Genomic DNA, 22,129 nt, shown 5'->3' with positions numbered 1-22,129 from the left:
CTGGACATGATGATGACGGTTCGGAGGCGAGACAAGATGGAGTACGGAGTACGGAGCAGATAGTAGTAGATGATGGAATGTGGGATGCTGGACGTGCTGTACGACGCTGACGACGGAGCCCCACCACGAGATGTAGAGAATTGAGGGGCGCCTTAGTGCGGGAACGACGCAGGGCGTTATCCAGTCACTGCGCCAGATGTGTTTACTGGACGTCAATGGCATGGCATGGCATTTTCTGGCACCGGGGAAACGAGGCGAGGCGAGGCATGGGTGCCCGATATCGAGAGCGAGTTGTCATTCTGCTTCTGCTTTTGGCTTTGGCTTTGGCTCTGGCTCTGCTGCGTGTTATACTGTACAGTATCTACCTTATGAGCACAAGCTCTAGTATCTACTGCAGCTGTAGCTGTAAGGCCTCGACCCCGCCACGAGCCAATGCGGCCGGTAGCTGCCAGCACGCGCAGTCCGAGATGCGTACAAGTGCAGCATGAGCGAGCATCTGAGCCATGACCTGCTGTGGCCGGCCTTGTCAAGCGGCGGAATCGTCCGCATCTGTCCATCTCACGCCCGACATGCTCAGCTCCGGATCACACCTTCACACACCCCCTGGGCATCAATCAACTGGGGACATGGGTGACTTTGGAGTCCCTTTGGGCCGCTTTTGGCAATCAAGCTTACAACAAGGTGTGATAAGTGGCAGATGAGACAGGCGTGAATTGGCATTGTATCTCGTCTGTACTCGTACTTGTACATTCAAGTAAGGTACTATCAATAGAGTCGGGATTAAGGTAGCGGTGACGTTGGGTATAGGTAGGTACTTGGTGACTTGGTAGCAACTCGCATAAAGTCCCAGATCGGACAAAACCAAGGCAGGCGGGAGTGAATCCAATAGTGTTACATCGATGCCATGGAAGCTCGTAAACTCGACCTTGGCTGCGACGCAGGTACGAAGCGCCACAGAACAGACTCAGAATAGCACACGGCACAGCACAGCACTCAGCAATCGAGCAGGGAGACGAAAGACGAAAATGGTGCTTTGCAAGGCTAGAAAACCAGGTCAACAGGGAGGGAGTGTGTACGAGTGCAGTAGGAGGGGCAGCAACAACAACAGCCAAAGACCATCTCCGTCATCCAGCTGCTAGACGGTACCTGATCTGTACTTGGGTTTTAGCTGCTCAACGCCCCCCATCCGGCAGTCTCTGCGCGGTACCGCATGCTCCCTGCTAAGCTCGCTGCCCACCTCGGACCCTCTCCCCTCCCCCCTCTCCACATTAAGCTGAGCCCCAAAGCCTCGCTCCGCTACTTCTGGCCAGTGCTCCTTTTCCACTGCCAAGGGAGTAACAGGTACGAGCACGTTTGTCTTGCTCGGTTTAGCACACAAGTCACTGCCCAGTCAGAAGGCCGGACACTGCACGAAGACAGCTCTACGGAGTACATATAGAATAATGCTTCCCACCTTCGCGTGCCGCCCAAACCCAAACTCATCCATCCGCGCCTCCCCTCCTTTTATACCAAACCTAAACTCTCCCCCTTAGTCTGCCAGCCATTTCCACCGTCTTACCACTACCACTACCACCTTATCTTGGGCATATATTTGACCAGTCGTCCTTTTGTTACTTGTCTCTTCTCTCTTGTCTCGCTCAGCTCTCGTTTCCTGCGAGACCTTGTTGTATTTTCTTGCTTCCATTCCCGTCGATAGACATCAGCAGCAACCATGTGGTGAGCTCTCCCATCCCACCATTCACCGCCCCGCTCCGCATTCGTCTTCCTCGCTATGAAGCTACGGAGCTGCAGTGCTGCGATGCTGCGATGCTACCCATAGTCTCGAAAGACGAGAGCCCAATTGCCAATTGACCTGCTGCTGACACTGGCTTTGCTTGCCTGAATAGTGGTATTTTCGGATACGTCAACTACCTGGTGGAGAAGGACCGCAAGTTCATTCTCGATACCCTGCTCAACGGTAAGGAGCTCTCATCTTTTTCCTCGGGCCCCGACGGAGGGGCATTGGCTGGACTTGGACATGGAGAGCAATTTGACAGCTAACGCCTTGGTCGTGTTCCAGGTCTCTCCCGTCTTGAGTACAGAGGATACGACTCCGCTGGTCTGGCCATCGATGGCGACAAGAAGAACGAGGTTCTGGCCTTCAAGGAGGTTGGCAAGGTGGTCAAGCTGAGGAAGCTCATTGATGAGTCCTCATTGGACCTGACCAAGGTTTTCGACTCACATGCCGGTATTGCCCACACCCGATGGGCTACTCACGGCCCCCCATCCACCCTTAACTGCCACCCTCACCGGTTTGTCTCCCCCGATATTTCTACCTGCAAATCTTGATCCGGCAAGCTGACCAGACACTCGTTGTTACGAACAGATCCGATCCCACCTCGGAGTTCACTGTTGTTCACAACGGTATCATCACAAACTACAAGGAGCTGAAGACCCTCCTGACGAGCAAGGGCTTCAAGTTCGAGACCGAGACCGACACCGAGTGCATTGCCAAGCTCGCCAAGTACATCTACGACCAGCACCCCCAGATTGGCTTCACCGACCTCATTAAGGCCGTCATCCAGGAGCTTGAGGGTGCTTATGGTCTGTTGATCAAGTCTGTCCACTACCCCCATGAGGTTATTGCTGCCCGAAAGGGTTCTCCTCTCGTCATCGGTGTCAAGACTCAGCGCCGCATGAAGGTCGACTTCGTCGACGTTGAGTATGGCGAGGACAACGCTGCTCTCTCCGCCGAGGCTGCTTCTCAGACCGTCGCCCTCAAGAAGGCCGCCGCTGGCGACCTCCTTGCCCCCTCCAGCGCCCTGGGTGCTCCCGACAAGTCTCTCCTGCACCGCTCCCAGTCGCGTGCTTTCATGACCGATGATGGCATGCCCATGCCCACCGAGTTCTTCCTTTCTTCTGATCCCTCAGCCATTGTTGAGCACACCAAGAAGGTCCTGTACCTTGAGGATGACGACATTGCTCACATCCACGAGGGCTCCCTCAACATTCACCGCCTGAAGAAGGCTGATGGCAGCTCCAACGTCCGTGCCATCCACACTCTTGAGCTGGAGCTCCAGGAGATCATGAAGGGCAAGTTCGACCACTTCATGCAGAAGGAGATTTTCGAGCAGCCCGAGTCTGTTGTCAACACCATGCGTGGTCGTCTCGACATCGCCAACAAGACCGTCACCCTGGGTGGTCTGCGTTCATACATCTCCACCATCCGCCGATGCCGCAGAATCATCTTCATTGCTTGCGGTACCAGTTACCACTCTTGCATGGCTGTTCGTGGTATCTTCGAGGAGCTTGCTGAGATCCCCATCTCTGTTGAGCTGGCCTCTGATTTCCTCGATCGTGAGGCCCCCGTCTTCCGAGACGACACCTGCGTTTTCGTTTCCCAGTCTGGTGAGACTGCCGACTCTCTGATGGCCCTCCGATACTGCTTGGAGCGTGGTGCCCTCACTGTTGGTATCGTCAACGTTGTCGGCTCTTCCATCTCTCTCCTCACCCACTGCGGTGTCCACGTCAACGCCGGCCCCGAAATCGGTGTTGCCTCCACCAAGGCTTACACCTCTCAGTTCATTGCCATGGTCATGTTTGCTCTCTCCCTTAGTGAGGACCGTGCCTCCAAGAAGGCTCGCCGAGAGGAAATCATGGAGGGCCTGGCCAACGTCTCCGCCCAGATCAAGCAGATTCTCGACCTGGACCAGCCTATCAAGGACCTGTGCCAGAAGGTCTTCAAGGACCAGAAGTCCCTGTTGCTGCTTGGCCGTGGCAGCCAGTTCTCCACCGCTCTTGAGGGTGCCTTGAAGATCAAGGAAATCTCTTACCTCCACTGCGAGGCCGTCATGTCCGGTGAGCTGAAGCACGGTGTTTTGGCCCTGGTCGATGAGAACCTCCCCATTATCATGATCCTCACTCGTGACGAGATCTTCACCAAGTCCCTCAACGCCTACCAGCAGGGTAAGTTTATTCCATTGTGAACCCCCTTTTCCCACCTTCGTAACGCTAACACTCGCTATAGTCATTGCTCGTGGTGGCAAGCCCATCGTCATCTGCAACCCTGCCGATGAGGAGTTCAAGGCTTCGGATGCTCTCAAGATTGAGATCCCCAAGACCGTTGACTGCCTGCAGGGTATCCTGAACGTCATTCCCCTGCAGCTGATTGCCTACTGGCTGGCCGTTCTCGAGGGTCTCAACGTTGACTTCCCCCGAAACTTGGCCAAGTCTGTCACTGTCGAGTAAAGAGACGCCGGTCGGCTCTGCTCACTGGGTGTTGGCGTGGCAGCGGCATTTTTTTTGCTGCCACGAATTAAAAGATAATGAGGAGTTGGCTGTCAGGGAACTTTTAACGGCTCAGCAATGAATTTTTTACCATAGGAGGATGCACTTTATATTTTGTATGTAATCAGAACCCATAAAGGGTTTGACTATCAGCGAGGCCGAGCTCGTTTCTAGATGAACGCAAGCAAGGCGGACTGTTGCCATTTTATGTAGGACATGCGTTTGCCAGAGCGTCTTGGTATACTGCTTTTTCCGTTTACTGAAAAACATGTGTCCTGAGCGTTTGTGTGTAGACTTTGCGCCATCTTCTGCTTGGATATCTAGAGAAGAACTGATAAACTGTAAAGAACAAAAATATTCTGTTTATAATATTGATGAGCAAGCGAAGTGATTTGGGCATCAACGTGGACTTTACTGGAGACTGAATTTCTTGATATTCATCGCCCGTCTAAGAGAGCTAAGGTCTTTTTATTTATTTTGCACTACAAAAACAGAATAGGCCGTAATTATCTCTTGGTAACTAAACCCCCTGCTTTAGACCGTCTGAGTACCATAGCCCTTGATTCTATCCGCAAACGCCCAGCTTTGATCCTCTAGCTTCTCGTCCTCCTTGAGCTCGACACCGTCTTTGGTCACAACAGCTAATGAGTAGGAGTCTAGACTTCGAGCATCACGGTAGAAGAGCACTTTCATGGCCTCCTTAACAATGTTGATGGCCTCCTCGCGGGAGAGCTTCTTGGCCGACTCTTCGTCAGGGACGTAGCGTCTCATGATTGGCTGGGCGAGCATGGCGCCGAAGCCCGTGGCAAGGGAGGGGGCAGAGTAGGTGCTGCCGAGAAGGTCGGCGGCGGCGAGGAAGGGCTCGCCGTTGTCGTCGAGGCCGCCGACGAGGAGGTGGTTCCAGAGCGGGTCGAACTTGGAGCGGCGGTTGTAGAGGAGCTTGGAGAGGTATCGGTGGAGGTTGGCGGCGTTGAGGCGAGGCTTGTCGGGGGACTCGTAGGCCTCGGAGAGGGAGAGGTCGATGAGGTGGCGGTCGAGGTACTGCATGTCGGAGATGTCGCCGCTGAAGCCGAGGATGGAGGAGTCGGCGAAGGGGCGGAGACGCTTGACGTCGGTGAAGCGGGCGAGAGAGCCGTATGATGCTGTAGTTGTTAAAGGTCAATGATGTGAACAAATGGCCTGGTTGCTAGATGACTGTCCGTGGGAGATGGAGGGGGGAGGGGTGACAAATAGATGCAACGGCGAGGTGGAGGATGATTCAAGAGAAATGGAACAAGAAGAGGCGGGAAAGGGGCACGAACCCAGGTTATCGGCCGCCATGACGACGCCATCCTTGAACTTGATGCCTATTACTGATGTACCAGTGACGATGGGCTGCTGAGTGTTCTGCTTAGGCCCATTGTCCTGCATGTAGGAGCGGTCGTAGGCGCCGTAAACGTCGTCTCTCGGCTATGGTAAAGCAGTCAGCGAATGGCAATGGGCAAGTTTCATGGTAAATCTGGGAGAATGTCGTACTCGACCCCATGCTTGCGGACGGTGATCCATCTTGGCTTATAGAGCTTGTGAAGAAGAGGCGGCGACGTGGGGTAAGGACGGAAGCTGAGCGGCTGCTTGATTCTGTGGCAGCTCTTCAAAAGGCGAAATCGGGAGGCTTATTCGTCTGTTGCTGAGGCTGCTCAAGGGCACCAGATATGCGGCTCGGATGAATTGAGGAGGAAGCGAGAAGACAGGCAGTTTGAGAGGCTTCGCTGTCTTGGGAGAGCTGGTGATGCCGTGGTCGCGCGTCCCAGCGGTAGCCTACAAAGTACAAGCAGTGGTTACATAAGCTGACATCACATGCCATGATTGGCTGCAGGGAGGAGAGCTTGGACCAAGCGGGCTCCAGGTACCGCATACGTCCCCGGCGGCGGGGCTTGCAGCGACAGACGAAGTTTTCGATACCTGACATCTCGCGTGGTGCGATAGAAGACGTCAGGGAAGCAACAGAAGCTGCTGCAGCTACAACTTAGCGAGCCGAGCTCTACTGGAATCAGCACCAGCAACTGCAGCTACAGGGCTGGTTGCGGCAATCGATAGCGACGGCAGTTTCTCCCCCTCCCAGACCCTCGTCATTTCGCAACACCATTCCAGCAACTACACGAGAAAAATACAAGATTCGCATTTGCTTGTCTTTTGCCTCGACGGCGGCCCTTATAATTTGCCCTGCAATTGCGTCGCATTCTCGCCCAGCGCATCTCGCATTTGCTCCGAACCATCGAAAGTCGAGTCGTCAAAATGCTGTCATCCGCAGGTCTCGCGGCCGTTCGTCGCGTGCTCACCAGCTCCGGCGCGGCAGCTCCATGGCGTCAATCCACAGGTCTAGCAGCCCGCGCATTGGTGTTGCGCCTTGCCATGCCATCGGTGCGCACAATTAGCATCTCGGCGTCTATGCGCTCGCCGGCGGCCAAGTCCACTGCCACAAAGTCAAAGACCTCGGCCAAGAAATCGACGACCAAGAAGACCGCAAAGCCCAAGGCTAAGAAACCCGTCAAGAAGAAGGCGATCAAGAAGAAGGCCGCCGTCAAGAAGCCGAAGAAGACGACTAAGAAGAAGACGTTGACGCCCGAGCAAAAGGAAAGAGCCGAGATCAAGAAGCTGAGACAGATGTCGCTGCTGAAGGGACCGACTTTGCTCCCGGAGACAGCATGGAATGTATACTTGATTGATAACATTCGCGGCGCCAGCGGTTCTGTAACAGAGAGGGCCAAGGTCCTTTCCACCAGCTTCAAGAACTTGACTGAGACCGAGAAAGAGGTACGGCCATCTCTCCCTTTGAGTCGCTCTCCATGAGACCACCTTTGCTAACTTGACTGTTTCACTCCTCTTCCCAGCGCTTGACCTCAATTGGCAACTCCAACAAGATTGCCAACCAAGAGTCTAAGAAGAAATGGATCCAGTCGTTCCCTCCCGAGGTGATTTACACGGCTAACCTGGCCCGCCGTCGTCTCGCTCGCAAGACCGACAAGTCCAAAGTCTATTTGATTCACGACGACCGACTTCCTCACCGTGCTGGAAGCGCATTCACTTACTATCTGAAGGAACAGTTCAGTCAGGCTGGTACTGAAAAAGTCACCGACGCTATGCGCACCATCAGCGAACGCTGGAGGTCACTGAGCCCTAGCGAGAAGGCTCCTTACATAGAGCGGGCTCAGGAGCTCAACAAATCATCAGGAACCCAGGCCAAGGACTTGAGAGAGAAGGGCGCCAAGTACTGGAAGGAGAAGCTTGCCTCTCCTTCAGCTTAGATTTAGGTCGCATGTCTGAAGATGGTGTTTTCGTGTGTGTGTGCGTGCTGTAAGCGAGTAGACATGTCTTTCTTCCCTGTCACGTTACTTTGTTTATTATGGTATATTTATCTCTTGGTCTTGGACTGGTTGTAGGGAAAAAGGGCGATAGTGGGAGAGAGTGAAGAAAATGGTTTTTTTGTTATCATGCTTGAGTTTCACGGGGATTTCATGAATTTCATGAATTGTACAACAGTAACGTGTGTATGAATGCCAGCTATTGAATGATTATTTATAACCACACCCCTTATCCTATACAGGTTGGATTCCTTTGTCTGAACTCGACGCCCAAGTAGTAAAATAAAACTCCCAGGTGCCATAAAATATGTGCTCTTCTTTGAAGAGATATAAATAATAATCATGAAAAATAACTCCGGTGCCCAAATCCACAAAACTACTCATATCCAGCTTAAGATAGACCAATAGACTTATAATTACCTTACTTCTTCTCCACGGGAGACACTTCCAAGACAACCTCTCCGTCGCCATCAATCCACTGCGCGCCAGTAGTTTTCAGATGCCTGCCGCTGGCAAGGTACAGCAGCAGATACATATGCTTGGCAACGTGAGCCCAGCAATAGAGGCGGATCCAGTTGCGCGACTCATCACGGCGACACCACACACCCCATCCGGCGAGCCCGCTGCGGAGGTAGTTTGCCAAGAAGACCCAGGCTTCGAGACGAGTGTCCTGGGACCAGCCGGTGCAGTCGAGGAGCCAGTAGCCACGTTCAAGGGGCTCTGTTGGGCGTTTCGCTATGGGACGATATCGAGACGAAAGGTCTTTTGCTAGTTTAGCTAGTTTATCGGATATCAAGTCTTCAGGCTCGATATCCATGATTCCCGCTGAGGGCGACGGTGGTCGAATTTCCAAGGCGTCAGTCAACTCTTTCGCTACAGCAAAAGAGGTGCTGGCCGGTTGATTGGTCCTTACTGGCCCGGTGTCACTCGAGCTTCGTTGCAGATTCGTAGCTTCGGCTTCATCAATGAGTCCCCTTTGGCGTTTTGATAGAGGCGGTGCTGATTCGGCTCTGAAAGAGGCTGCTTCGGAAGTTGTGACGAGATCACTGCTTGGTATGTATATAGTTTCGTTAATTACAGTTGGAGAGAACTCTTCCCGCTTCCGCGTCGACACCTCTGGTGCTCGAGGAGTGACTGGGATGGTGTTTGCAACGTTTCTATATCCAAGTGAGTGGCTTGCAGCTTCGTCCAGGCCGGGAGGGATGGGGATGGATGACGGGATATTGCCTCCATTAACACTAGAGCTGGCCAACGAAGTAGAGTCGTCAACATTGGCAACTTGGCCAGCTGACGAGGATCTGAGAGGCGGGGATGCATTCAAGCTCTTCAGATAGTGCTCTAGAACTCTCGTTGGTGTGGCGTGGAGTACCTCAGCATCAGGTAAGGGGTATGAATCGTTGACTTGGCTTGGAGGTGCACGCCATGGGGATGCGAGCTGAGTTGAGAGAGATTCTCCACCCTCGCTGAGGAAAGAATTGTCTGCTGAGCCCTGCCTCTCTAGCAACGGCGGCGAAAATCGGTTATCGTATACACTCCGAAAGCTTAGATCCTGGGACTCTGGAACCCACGGCTGCCCTGAAGTCACTTTTGAGAAGTCCTTGTTGAATGAAGATACGGTCTCTTGTGTTGGAGAACCCCCCACGTCTTCATAACGATGTTCTTGAACGGCATCTTCGGTGAAATCAACCCGCCTCTGGGGCTGAAAAGAAAGATAGGATTGCGCGAGCTGCCTGTACGCAACGTCGTCTGCTGTCCTGCTGGGTGCCGTGACGTGAACTAGGATCTCGACGTCCGGGATCTGATTCCCCCGACTCGCCGCCATTTGATGTCGTCTATCCGTTGCTGAGCTAAAGAGCAGAGCATTGCGAAGGATGCAAGAGCATGACACTCGTCTTCATCAGCTGGAAAGCATACAGCGGAGAGAACGGCGGAGGAGAGACGAGGCACGATGGCTGGTCATTTATACATGTTGCAGCTTGTCGGGCAATGCTGGGCGCCTACTTCGTACAGGGGTTCGCCAATAAGCTGCGGGCCGCCGTCCTGGGTTGCGCAACCTACCGGGGTCTTGGTGAGGATGGTATTAAGAGGTTGTCCCTCCAGTTGATGTACGAGTAGTCGTGAAAAGGACCTAGCTTAAGATGGAATGACGGATCAAGCTGCCCGATCAATTGATGTCGGACTCAATTGTACCATAAACCCCACTAACTGAAGCCACGTCTCCCCCAATAATGCCCCATGCTTCAGGCGCATTCCCCACTAAAGACCACTGGGACGCCGGCCTAACTCAGGTACCTTTACCAGTGGCCTGGCTTTGGTGCCACGACTCCATCATATCGTATCTCGATATCAACCTCCACCGTTCATACATCCATACCCAAAATCCCTCTCATCCTACCATCACTCGCAGCAATGGCCGGTGAAAAGAGAGGCGACCTCGGCAGCGTCCTGGTCATTGGAGGCAACGGCTTCCTGGGCCACCACATCGTCAACCAGGCTCTGGAATCATGGAACTGCACGTCCGTGGCCTCCATCGACCTGCGATGCACCCGCAACATCAACGATAAGGCCTCGTACCACGAGTGCGACATCACCGATGCCGCCAAGCTGACTGAGATTCTGCAAAAGGTCAAGCCCGACATCGTCATCCACACGGCCTCCCCCGTGGCCAGCGGTGACAACAAGACGGCCCATGATCTCTTCCGCAAGGTCAATATTGGCGGCACCAAGGCCGTCATTGAGGCCTGTCAGAATACCGGCGTCAAGGCGCTTGTGTATACCAGCTCGGCCAGTGTCATTAGCGACAACGAGAACGACTTGCTCAACGCAGACGAGGATTACCCCGTGATTCGTGGCGCCCAGCAGAAGGAGTACTACTCCGAGACAAAGGTACTATCTTGATATACTTGAGAATAGCAATTCACCAGACTAACAATTGGAATCACCACTCTAGGCCGCTGCCGAAGAACTCGTCATCAAGGCCAACCGCCAAGAGCCCTCCAGGCTCCTCACCACGTCCATCCGTCCCGCTGGCATCTTCGGCGAGGGTGACGTCCAGACCCTCGCCGGCTTACTCCGTGCCTACGACAACAACAAGTCGCACATCCAGCTCGGTGACAACACAAACATCTTTGACTTTACCTACGTCGGCAACGTCGCCCACGCCCACCTCCTCGCTGCCCGCCTGCTGATCGCCACCGCCGCCTCGCACACCATCCCTCTGAGCCACGAGCGCGTCGACGGCGAAATCTTCTTTGTCACAAACGACTCGCCCGTCTACTTCTGGGACTTTGCGCGCGCCGTCTGGAGGGCCGCCGGCAGCGACAAGGGCACCGAGGGCGTCTGGGTGATCTCCAGGGGCATGGGCATCCTCCTCGGCGCTGCTAGTGAAGTCTTCTTTGGAATCATCGGCAAGCCGCCTACCTTTACCAGGCTCAGGGCCACGGTGTCCACCATGACGCGCTACTACAACATCAGCAAGGCCAAGCGGGTTCTGAGATACGAGCCTCTATGGACGCTGCAGCAGGGCATTGACCGGGGTGTGGGCTGGTTTATGGAGGAGAGGAAGAAGGATGAGTCCAAGAAGACGCAATGATTGGTGCACGGTTGAGAGTGGGTAGGTGAAGCGATGAAAAAAGGAGTGGGAAATTCTATATAGCCATTGGTACGAATCATTGATGAGTGGCATGATTGGATGCACATACAGCAGGTCATTTAGCCATACGTGTTTATATACACACCTGCAACTATTTATTTAATACATTAGTATCTTTTTATTTTACAGCCAGGATGTACTGCCTCGGTATCTGTGGACTCTACCCATGATCAATTAGGTATGCCATCCATGAATACCTCTTGATACCTTTGTAAAGTTCCTTTGGTTTATTGTGGTAATTTTTTGCCTTAGTAGGTCCCCATCTTGACTAGTAAGTAGGTACTAGGTATAAGCTTATTGCAACTGGTTCTAAGATATACCTACCTTTCTTCACTTGCAGCTTTTCACCAGGCCGATATGAGCTCGTTCCTAGGTACATGTAGTTTTCAGCCGCATTTCAAGTAGCACTACTATATCTAAACCAATATCCAATAAGAGGATGTGGTTCATACGCAGCCTGATGCCCCGCTTTTAAAACACAAGATGCTGTATCCTTCAAATACGGGCGGGCATCCACGACTTGGCAAGTGAACCGAGAGGAGCTTTGTCTACCTCCTCATTTGAGAGGAACTTATTCATCTTAATCCACCTCTGGTGAATCATTAGGAGACATGTCAAATCCAAATAATTACACGGTCGGCTGGATCTGTTCCATCACGGCCGAATATGTTGCTGCCCAAGCTGTTCTCGACGAAAAGCACAAACTACCAGAGATGGTTTCTAGCAACGACAATAACAGCTATGCATTAGGTAGAATTGGGAGACATAACGTTGTTATCGCTGTTTTGCCTGATGGAGAGTATGGCATATCCTCTGCAGCACGGGCGGCAGCAGATTTGTCTCACAGCTTCCCCAACGTCAGATTCGGCCTACTCGTTGGCACTGGCGGCGGCGTGCCATTTAAAGATAAAGAGTGCGATATGCGCTTGGGAGACGTGGTGGTGAGCTCTCCGGGCGAAGGCAGCAGCAACGGCGGCGTATTCCAGTACGACTTTGGAAAAACTATTCAAGAGCAGAGCTTCCAAACAACTGGATTCCTAAACCAACCACCACGGATTCTGCGCACAGCAATAACCAGCCTTAAAGCGAAATATGAACTAGAAGGGCACCGATTTAAGGAAGCTATCGATGCCATCCTCAAAAAACATCCAAGGCTACAGGGGAAATACCAACGGCCAGATCCAAGCAGTGACAGATTATATCAGCGTCATATCCGCCACCCTATGGACAAGAAATCGAAATGTGCCGAGTCATGTGGAAATAACGGGCCAAACCTTATCCCACGGCCTCCAAGGACTGAGCATCAAGATGATCCAATGATTCATTACGGCCTGATTGCTTCGGCAAACCAGCTAATGAAGGACGCCACGCTTCGAGATAGGCTCGCGGCAGAAAAAGACGTCGTGTGCTTTGAGATGGAAGCTGCTGGACTAATGAATCACTTTCCATGTCTTGTCGTCCGCGGCATTTGCAATTATTCAGACTCCCATAAGAATGAGGAGTGGCAGGGATATGCAGCAATGGTGGCGGCGATGTATGCAAAGGATCTTCTTGGCCAGATTGTGCCAAATAGAGTTGAAGCTGAAAAGAAAATATGTGATATTTTATCTGGTCAGTTCGAAACTATGCAAACTATACTATTAGCACATATTGATTGCATAACAGAGCACCGTGATATTGCAATGGAGCACCGTGATGTAGCAATGGAGCATCGAGATATTGCAAAGGAGCACTCGGATATTACCAAGGAGTATTTCCAATCCAAGGAAGAGGGAAAACGTCGCCAAGAAGAGGAAAAGCGCCGCCAGGAAGAAGAAAAATGTCACCAGTTATTCCGCCTCACAGTTACTAGAAGAGACGCCACATATGAGTGGTATAAAGACCGAGTGGAAACAAGGATTGAAGACACATGCCTGTGGTTCCTTCAGCACGAGTATTTCCAGGAGTGGTTAAAACAGGAATCGGACCCGCTGCTGGTATCAGCAGATCCTGGCTGTGGAAAATCTGTGCTGGCCAAATATCTGGTTGACGAGGTCCTTCCACGATCAGACTCTACTATCTGCTACTTTTTCTTTAAGGATCAAGACCAGAATACCGTCCGGCAAGCCCTTTGCGCACTGCTTCACCAGCTCTTCACCCAAAAGCCATGTCTAATTAAACATGCTGTAGTGGAACATCGCAAGGATGGGATGGGGTTAATCAACTCTACAAGAACACTTTGGAATATCTTACAAAATGCAATCACAGACCCCCAGGCAGGATCTATAATTATAGTCCTTGACGCCCTAGATGAATGTGCTGAGTCCGACTTTGCGGACCTGATGCACAATGTGGAGAGCCATTTCCGCAACGACCAGAGTGGGAAGGTTAAATATCTTCTTACATGCCGTCCATATGAGGCGATTTTATCCAAGTTCTATAACCTGCAGAGTGCTTTTCCAAAAATCCATATACCAGGAGAGGAGGGGTCAGAAGCTATTGGCCGCGAGATAAATCATGTTATTCAACATCAGCTTAACCAGCTATCAAGAACAAAAAACCTCTCACCTGAAATTACTGCCTATTTAAAAACAAGGCTGCAGGATACTGCCCACCGTACCTATCTCTGGGTATATCTTATATTTGATTACTTAAAAAGGGAAAACTTCAAAAAGACCTTACCAGCAGTGCAGTCTCTTCTAATACTTCCACAAAACGTTAATGAAGCATACGAGAAGATACTTGATAGGTCTAAACAAGACCCGATAGTTCGCAAGATCTTGAATATTATCTTTGCAGCGAGGCAACCATTAACGGTGGCCGAAATGAACGTGGCTCTGAATATTGACATATCATCACTGACTCTTGACCTTGAAAGAGAAGAGGACTTTAAGTCACGCCTCAGATCTTGGTGTGGATTGTTTATTTCAATTCATCACGACAAGATATACTTCCTTCATCAAACTGCTCGAGAGTTTCTTCAAGGATCGTCGTCACTTGCAACCATTCCGGCCAAACCTAAACGTTGGCAACACTCCATAAGTTACCGTGAAGCACACGCTGTGCTTGCGGACATCTGTCGAGCTTATGTTATCCACGCTACGTTGAAAATTGACGGCCGAGTTGCAGGCTTTGGCGAACTCATCCGATACCTAGAAAGTCACCCCTTCCTATATTACTCCACGGAGTATTGGGGGCATCACTGGGAGTCTACAGGCCAGAGCATAACTTCTCTAGGGTCAATTCCAGAAGTTGTTACAATCACGGATCTATCTGACAGACTGGAAACGCTGAGTATGGCGCTAGAAAACCTGTTTTTTCGGGTATATACTGAGAGGGCCCTGAATATTGCGACCGGATTTGCTCGACTAGCTTTAGCTTCGACACTTCAAGACTACGCCGAGACCGAAATTTGCGTCGGTAGGTTGATGAGATATTGCAGGCTTAAAGATATCCTACACCTCCGAATCAGCAGCCCGTCCTAACGTGTTGAGGGCTCATGCAAGTCTAGGTAACCTCCTGCACACCTAGTATACTATATATGTTAGGAAGATACTTCCTAAAAGGCTATATAGGGATAATTTTAAATATTTGCTATAGTCCCTGCTTTTACATCCCCAAATATAACTCTACGGACGCTCTCCGGCTGGTTACTACCCTACACTTTAGCTAAATTTAGTGAAAGGGTATTATGCGTATTGTATTATATTTTATTTTGAATATAATATACATACATCAGATAGAGAGGGCAATATTTCACAGTCCAGCGAATCCATATGTATGCAATAGTTCAATATAGTAAGAAGCCAACAAAGTCTCTTCATATATTCTCACACCTCCCCACCTCGACTCCTGTCTGTCTGCCTATCTCATCTGTCTCGACAAAAACTCCCCGTCCAACACACGAATCTCCCAGATTCTCTTCCTCTCAAAAGGCTACAAAATATCAAACAGAACAGAAAAAAAGACAACAAAATCTCCTGGATCGTAGAGAAAAAAAAATCCTTTCATGTCCATCCTTTCCTTTCCTCCCTTCATAGCATTAAAAAAAAAAAGAAACCCAAGTGTCGATTCGAACCACTCTTTTTTTCCTTTTTCCATTTTTTGGTTGTTTGTTGTAAAAGCCCTTTTGAGGTTCTCTCCTTCTAGGAAGCAAGGACAAAAGAGGATTTCTTTCTTTTCGGCGTCTGCCTCGTCATAACAGGCTATGATCTCCTTCAAAGCGAAGAGAGAGAGATGTTTTAAAAAATTGCAACCCCGGCGGACAAATTCGTCTTTTTTGACTCTCATATTCCACACAACACTAAAAACACACCAATGGTAAGCGGTTGCAAATGGCGGGGGCTCAAGTCGCTCGCACTCAAATGCCACAACCACATCCATCCAACGCGCACATACAAATAAAACCTTTTTTGAAGAGTGCCAACCAGGACCGTCTCAAGAAGTACAAGAATAAAAAACAAAAGGGGGTGGGAGTAGAAGAGCAAACAAGAACAGAGAAATGAAGAGAAAAAAAGAAAAGAGACTAACTCAAGAAATAGCATCGCCAGGATTGTCGTATCGAACATCAGAGTAAGAAAGTTCGGTCTTGACTGCTTGCGTGAAGATGGACAAATGTAACAGATAAAACGCCTGGAGAAATGCTACAATAGACACTGTTTCCGGGCCACATTTCCTATAAAGGAGTATAAAAACACACACACATTCCAAACATATCTTCTCAGGCTTGCTGCCAAATCAGTAGACAAAGCACAAACGGTTAACCGGAAAATCAAAAGGGCTCGCCAACACCTACCCCACCGCCTTGGCGGCCCCAAACGCCAGAATTCCGCCATTCTCCCCGTTGATTGTGATCAGGGTTCTCCCCATGAGGGTTGGAATGATCAATTTGATTGGCATCATAGGGAGAGGGCTGGTCTTCTGGGGGCCTGAACCGCGGTGGCGGCACTGGTGTGCTGGAATTCACAGGAGGGGCAGGGATGTCCTGCATAGGCCGGACTGATCTCTCGCCTTGCCAGACGGAGGGATCCGTTTCGCCTCGCTTCGGTGGCGAACGGGTCGAGCTCTCTTGCCGATTGTAGACTTCGCTGGGCTCGGCAGGGGTTTGTCCTCTGATATCCTGGTAACGTTTCATAATCTCCTTGGTTGAGATTTCGCCATTGTTGCTGAAAAGATAGGGGTCGTTGAGCAGCGTAAGGATCTCATCCGGAACCTAAAACAGCTCATTAGCATTGCTTTGCTTCTTTGCAGCAGAGACCCCCCGGTCCTTAAATGGGTATACTTACCTGGCACATCTCTTCAATATTGTCAATAAGAATCTCCACTGCATCAATCACATAGATAGTCTCGCTATCCATGGCAAGTGTTTTGGCAGGGTTCATCAGAATATTGGGTGCAATAACGGTTGCCAGATTTCTTACGTCCATCTTGGACCCAACCTCCTCGTCCAGTTGGTGGAAAGTGCCTGCCCATTTGAGGAATGTGAGAAGAATTTCCAGACAATCACGATGACTCTTGGGGAGGAGACAGGTAGCCATGTGCAGACACTGGAGCTTTCGAGCAGGATCCTGTATCTTGGCAACAGTGATCCACAACTTGTAAAGCTTGTTAGTCATAAGGGGATCCGGAAGGTCTCGCAAATATCGCTTTAGAACTGCCGCCAGCTGAATGACTGGCTGTTCCATGAAATTGACGGTATCGCAGCCTTCCGCATTGATCTTATCAACCATTGCTTGTTGCTTCTTGATATTGCCATTCTTACGGAACACGCCTTCAACTGAGAGATCCATCTTGCGCATAGACGAGATAATGTCATCGACCACTGCGGGGATGCGCAGAGTGCCAGGTCCCACGCCATCTGTTGAGTCGGCACCATCTCGCTCAATGATGACCTCCAGGGGCACACCAAAGACACCCTTCTTCTTAACGCCTTTGCTTTTGTCATTCTTGAAGGCCTTGCCCAGATTCTTCCAAAATGTGGCCGGTTTTCTCGATTCGATGAAGCTCAACAGCTCCTCCAATGTGAATTCTGATTCGACCACGGGATGCATAATCAGGACGGCAAGATGTCTGACGTTGAAGTACTCGAGGCCTGACAGTTCGGGGAAGAATTTCCTGCCAACTCGAGACATCATAGGGTCGGCCGCCTGGAGATCCTGCCCAACCGACTGTGTCCTGGAGTGGCCTAGGCCGAGACCTTGGTCAGGGGCGCCAGATCGCAAGACATCACTTGGTGGTAGTCGGTCTCGGCGTTGCTGCTGTTCACGAGACTGCTCAACTGCCACAATGCGAGAAATGTCGTCCAGTGTAATGGCATCGTTTTGTCCAAACATCTGGTCAGTCGATCCTTGGGTTTTATCCTCTCCTCCAGAAGAGGCAGGGCGGGGACCTCGTCCATCAGCATCCATAACACGAGACGTCCGGGCTTGTCTAACACTAGATGACAAGTGTCGATCGAGACGTGTGCTGCGTAGTCTTCGAACCTCATTGAGGGTTGTCTCGTATGTTGACTCACGACGGCGGCTTTTGTCATTTGGGTCGCCTGGTTGCTTCGGCCTGGCACCTGCGTTTTGACGTGAGGGATCAAAGTTACCGTCTGCGCCAACATCGCCGGACGTCAAGGCGCCATTGCTTCTCAGAATATCCAGCAGTCTTGCTAACGCAACTTTGAGAAGAAAGACGTATTGTTGAAGTTTGGAGATGTGGGTAAATGGCGCGAGGCCGTCCGTTTTGCCTCCAATGCATGTGACGCAGTAAATCTTGCGTTCTAGTGCGTTGAAGTGAGCTTCATCCAGGACACGACCAAGCTCCCGTTGGCAGCGAGAACAATTGACACAGCCAATGTGCCATCTCATATCGCCAGTCTTGGCACATTCATCTTCTACCGACCTGCCACACTGCGCGCAGTGATCCGAGTCCTTGGCTGAGAGCCGTTTGCCGCCCATGGTAACTTGCAGAAGGCCCTCGTCGCCCTTGTAGCTCTCAAAGTCGTTCAAGTTATCTAGGAATTGGTGAAGGCCATCGCTGGAGCTCGCTTCTCGCTCCAAGCGTAGCGCTCCCTGGAGGCAAATGCGAATAAGCAGCTTGAGATAGTGGGCCAAGCCTGTGACAAGGGACAAGAGCTCCTGAGTGACGCCCAGCTGCCGGGATCCATTATCCTGCGTTTTTGATAGCAAAGAGAAGAACGCCACAATCTTCTTGCAGAGAAGCTTGGCCTCTCGACCGTAAGACATGCCTATAAATATGATCACATTAGCGCCAAGTCCTATATATAACTTGCTGCCCCCCATATTTATTCCACTAGAATCGGGGCTTTTTATTCTCCCCCCTTTTTGAGGACTTACCTTTCTCGTTTTCCTTCGAGACAGCAGCGTCCAGCTTATCCGCAGCTTGGAAAAGAATCTCAACGTGCCAAATGAAACGCTTCGCAACCAGCACACCGTCGACGTACGAGGCATTGCTGACGTGAAGCAGCATGTCAGATATGCATGCGGCGGATGATTCTTCGAATGTTGAGAGAACACTCCATATTCTGAAAACCTTGTCTTCCATGCGCTCTTCGTCCTCGCGGATACGATCCCTGATGAGATCGCTCACATCGGCCTCATCAATCTGCGGCACCTCAGTCGGCTGAGCTAGACGTACGTTCCAGAATTTGTGTATCATGTAACATTCGGGGTGCCAGTGCTGGTTCTGTCCATTGCGGAATATCTCAACAAACTGCTTCAGGATAGCCGTCTGGCAGCCATTGCATCGCTGGGCGAACTGGGTTGAGTAGTGGTAGTGGCAGTAGACGTGTCCATCATGCTCGTAGTAGCTGTCTTGGGCGCCAAAGACGGTCGCACAGAGTGAGCAAGTAAAATGATCAACGTGATACTTGTGCTCGAGCGCGGTTATGTACGACCCGCGAAGGGCCCCACCACATTTGTGGCATAGGAGGCCAAGGCGTCGGAAGTAATCAGTCTCGCAAAGGGGATATTGCCCTCCGTTTTCATCTTCAGCCGGGAAGAATTTGGATGCCACGATCTCGCCGCAATCCTGGCAAGGGAGGTCAGTACATCTCGCAGTAGAGAGGTGGTAAAGTGGGGGGAAGAGGAAAGGAGATGGCAGCAAGAGGGGGGAGAGGGGGTGGGCATTACTCGGCACTTGAAGCAATCCAGATGAAATGTTCCATCCAGAGCTCGGACGAACTGTCCTGTCAATTGCAGGCCACACTTTTTGCAAACTCTCGCCTGGGCACTAGCAGATCGTCCGTTTCTCGGTCGTGGGGGGCGGCTCGCATCGCTGCCGTTTGTGGGCTCGTCTGCATGTCCTGCTGGCGGCGGTAAGGGGCCGTTGGGGCCTGGTGCTGTCGGGTTGGATGGTTGCGATGATCCATTCTGCCAGCTGGCGTCTGCATGGCCAGCATGTTCATTCGTGTGGTCGTTGGGGCCGTCGTCGTGGCTAACGTCCACAGGCGGACCGTTGCTGTGGTCGGTTGCCATGGCAGATGTTGCGACGTATCTCCTCTCGAACGCGTGCTCCTCTTGAAAGTCCGGGGGATGGCTATGATAGTTCTGCCCCGTCTCAACGCCGGGTGTCTAGCAGTCGTCGGCGAGGGGTAGCGGCCACGGCCGGCATCAGCTGAGGTGGCTCTCGTAGGTGATATGGATTCCAATTGAGAGCGATGCCGCGGCTCCAGACAGAGCGATGCGCGACAGCGTACCCCAAGTGGTTCACGATCCAAAGCAGAGCGCGGCTGGCATCCGCGTGACTGCCCAGCAGCAACAAGTCGGTCTCGCTTCGGTAGAGCGTCAGGCTGGGAGTAGAGCTCGCAGAGGATCGCGGAGTGCTAAGATGGGGGAGGTCAGAGGAGATGCGCGTAGTGTCAACATGCACTAGAGGCAAGACGCAGCGGCCGGGGAGCAACGGCGCCGGCACAGAACGAGGGGAGAAGGGAAGAAAGAGGCCTGCTTCCGTAGAGAGCGTAGAAACAGCCGTGATGGCAGAGAGAGTCAACAGGCCGTAGATTCTCAGCCAGTGGAGGAGAGCTGGGCGCACTTTGTTGGACTCACGGGACTGGGGGGCGGTCGAGGGCGGCTGCTGACAGCGCGTGGAGTCGCTGTGGTTTCTGAGGGGCGGCTAGTTTGGAGGTAATTTCCAGGTCGCCTGGTCGCTGATGGGCGCTGTGGTGCTTCTGCTGGCCTGGGCCGCTAATGGATTGGGTCGCTGGTACTCGGCAGCCCCGTGTCGCAGAGCCCGCCCGGCATGTACTGTTTACTTTTAGAGCTGCCAAGTCCTACGCTTCTTCAAGCAGCAACACGATGAGCGTTATGACGCTTTAATACTACAGGGCAGTCAGTTGCTGAGAGCTCAGCACCTTATTCCCCCTCCCAAACGAGGCGCACTTCGTCTCAGTTTGCTCAAACTGCGCCACATGTCTATTCCAGCTCGCGTGTGGAAGCCCGGAGCATGGACTGCACTTTTGCCAGCACCATCCCTGGGGGCCGGATGAGTAAGGTGAATTGAAGTCTTTTCCGTCACAGGATACCTGTGAAGTGCTTCGTAGTGCTGGAGCTAATGTACGCAAGGCTGGGTTAGTGCTATCTAGAGCTGTGCCGCTACCTGTATGTGGTATCCCAGGAGCAGTAGTGGGCTTATACCAGGTACACCCCTAGATGATTCCATTCATCAGGAGGACGCCGCCAACTGGTTGGTCAAGAAGCCTCGATTCTAAACAATTATATAAAGTTTCCGGCGTGTCTCGTGCTCATATCTCCTGGTACCAGGGACATGAAGAGAGCCAGAAGAGGAAATGCAGAGTCGAAAAGCTTAGCTCCCTATCCGAAATCTTGCCAACGCCACATTCAAGTACATGCATACCACGTAAGGTACCTTGGAGATCGGAAGTATTCTTTCGGTACTTGTTCTGTGGCTTCTATTTTTGTTCGTTGCATCTGTCAGTGTTGATCCCTGTACCCAGGTATCTGTCAACTATTGAGTACCTGTACTTATACCGCAGCAGAGATCATCCGTGTCAGACAATCTTCACCCTACCATATCTACCTTACTAGGTAGGTAGAAAGCAAATATCTACAAGGACACAATCCATAAAGGAATCCGATAAGCCAACGCTCAACGCGAAACTATCTATACGAAAGTTTACGAAACATTGCGGTATTCGGCGAGCCGTTTCAGAGGCGTTAGAAAATCAGGCCAAGCGCTCCCGTTGTTGGTTTGATTTCGATATTCATTACAATTTACCACTACGGAGTCGAATTATAGCCGAGATCAGCCCGGTTTAAAGATGGGCAAAGCCGGCCCGTTCCACCAGCCCTTGCTCTAGGTTTGAGCATAAGGTGGTAAGGTAAGCATAAAAATTCCCTTTTGTGTTTGTTCTCATTGAGCGTATTTCCATTCTACCTACGGAGGTACTCGTACACATCGCAACAAGACGGCATGGGCCAGGGGAGTGTCGAATCGGCGGGTTTAGGGGTTCACACTGACTACCTAGTACTACGCTCTGTTTGATAAATACGGCCTAGTTTCCACAGAGACACAGTTGCTTCAAAGAGCTCCCCCGTATCGCGTTTCTTCGTTTCAACAATGGCTGCATAACACACAGCTCCTTAATTGTCAGATCCAGCACCTGTTGCTGCATAGAGACCTTCGTCCGGTCTTTTCAACCCGCTTAGTAGCCTCAATCCGTCTCTGTTGCATCTCTGTATCCTACCTGTACCACCGCTACAAACCCTGGATGCCAGGCTTGGGCCATCAATCATTTTTCCCTTTTTTTCCCTCCTGCGGTGCGGCACGGCACCTGCACGGCACTGCAGTGTTTGATGTACAACCTTGCGCGCTTATTTCTTAAAGGAGGCGGGTTTGCTGCTATGACGTCTAGGCACATGCACCA

General features: G+C 51.5%; 8 protein-coding genes across 8 annotated transcripts; 5 read left to right on the top strand and 3 right to left on the bottom strand.

Moving 5' to 3' along the window:
- Positions 1–1,495: 1,495 nt before the first annotated feature.
- Positions 1,496–4,524, top strand: TRIVIDRAFT_73779 (glucosamine-fructose-6-phosphate aminotransferase; the record flags this gene model as incomplete). Its single annotated transcript, XM_014105156.1, has 5 exons — positions 1,496–1,716; positions 1,887–1,957; positions 2,060–2,291; positions 2,366–3,945; positions 4,007–4,524. The coding sequence occupies 5 exons, from the start codon at positions 1,712–1,714 to the stop codon at positions 4,225–4,227; spliced, it is 2,109 nt and encodes a 702-aa protein (XP_013960631.1).
- Positions 4,525–4,716: 192 nt separating this feature from the next.
- TRIVIDRAFT_86444 (uncharacterized protein) lies at positions 4,717–5,989 on the bottom strand (the record flags this gene model as incomplete). The annotated part of the gene is made up of 3 exons (XM_014105155.1): positions 4,717–5,408; positions 5,568–5,715; positions 5,782–5,989. The coding sequence occupies 3 exons, from the start codon at positions 5,809–5,811 to the stop codon at positions 4,801–4,803; spliced, it is 786 nt and encodes a 261-aa protein (XP_013960630.1).
- A 551-nt stretch (positions 5,990–6,540) lies between these two features.
- TRIVIDRAFT_16721 (uncharacterized protein) lies at positions 6,541–7,544 on the top strand (the record flags this gene model as incomplete). The annotated part of the gene is made up of 2 exons (XM_014104643.1): positions 6,541–7,059; positions 7,137–7,544. Coding segments are annotated over 2 exons (927 nt in total), but the record flags the coding sequence as incomplete, so codon positions are not given.
- Positions 7,545–8,028: 484 nt separating this feature from the next.
- On the bottom strand, positions 8,029–9,429 carry TRIVIDRAFT_35306 (uncharacterized protein; the record flags this gene model as incomplete). Its single annotated transcript, XM_014105154.1, has 1 exon — positions 8,029–9,429. One exon carries the CDS (start codon positions 9,427–9,429, stop codon positions 8,029–8,031), a length of 1,401 nt encoding a protein of 466 aa, XP_013960629.1.
- A 568-nt stretch (positions 9,430–9,997) lies between these two features.
- Positions 9,998–11,379, top strand: TRIVIDRAFT_73773 (uncharacterized protein; the record flags this gene model as incomplete). Its single annotated transcript, XM_014105153.1, has 2 exons — positions 9,998–10,493; positions 10,558–11,379. 2 exons carry the CDS (start codon positions 10,017–10,019, stop codon positions 11,197–11,199), a joined length of 1,119 nt encoding a protein of 372 aa, XP_013960628.1.
- Positions 11,380–11,870: 491 nt separating this feature from the next.
- TRIVIDRAFT_129385 (uncharacterized protein) lies at positions 11,871–12,833 on the top strand (the record flags this gene model as incomplete). Its single annotated transcript, XM_014105152.1, has 1 exon — positions 11,871–12,833. A coding segment is annotated over one exon (963 nt), but the record flags the coding sequence as incomplete, so codon positions are not given.
- Positions 12,834–13,037: 204 nt separating this feature from the next.
- TRIVIDRAFT_133760 (uncharacterized protein) lies at positions 13,038–14,330 on the top strand (the record flags this gene model as incomplete). Its single annotated transcript, XM_014105151.1, has 2 exons — positions 13,038–13,987; positions 14,042–14,330. Coding segments are annotated over 2 exons (1,239 nt in total), but the record flags the coding sequence as incomplete, so codon positions are not given.
- Positions 14,331–15,038: 708 nt separating this feature from the next.
- Positions 15,039–19,721, bottom strand: TRIVIDRAFT_176779 (uncharacterized protein; the record flags this gene model as incomplete). The annotated part of the gene is made up of 5 exons (XM_014105150.1): positions 15,039–15,541; positions 15,769–16,450; positions 16,524–18,472; positions 18,582–19,275; positions 19,377–19,721. The coding sequence occupies 4 exons, from the start codon at positions 19,719–19,721 to the stop codon at positions 16,010–16,012; spliced, it is 3,429 nt and encodes a 1,142-aa protein (XP_013960625.1).
- Positions 19,722–22,129: the final 2,408 nt, after the last annotated feature.

The sequence above is a fragment of the Trichoderma virens genome (assembly GCF_000170995.1).
Source record: "Trichoderma virens Gv29-8 chromosome Unknown TRIVIscaffold_2, whole genome shotgun sequence".
Classification (NCBI taxonomy): domain Eukaryota; kingdom Fungi; phylum Ascomycota; class Sordariomycetes; order Hypocreales; family Hypocreaceae; genus Trichoderma; species Trichoderma virens.
This window is presented reverse-complemented; position numbering and strand designations above follow the sequence as displayed.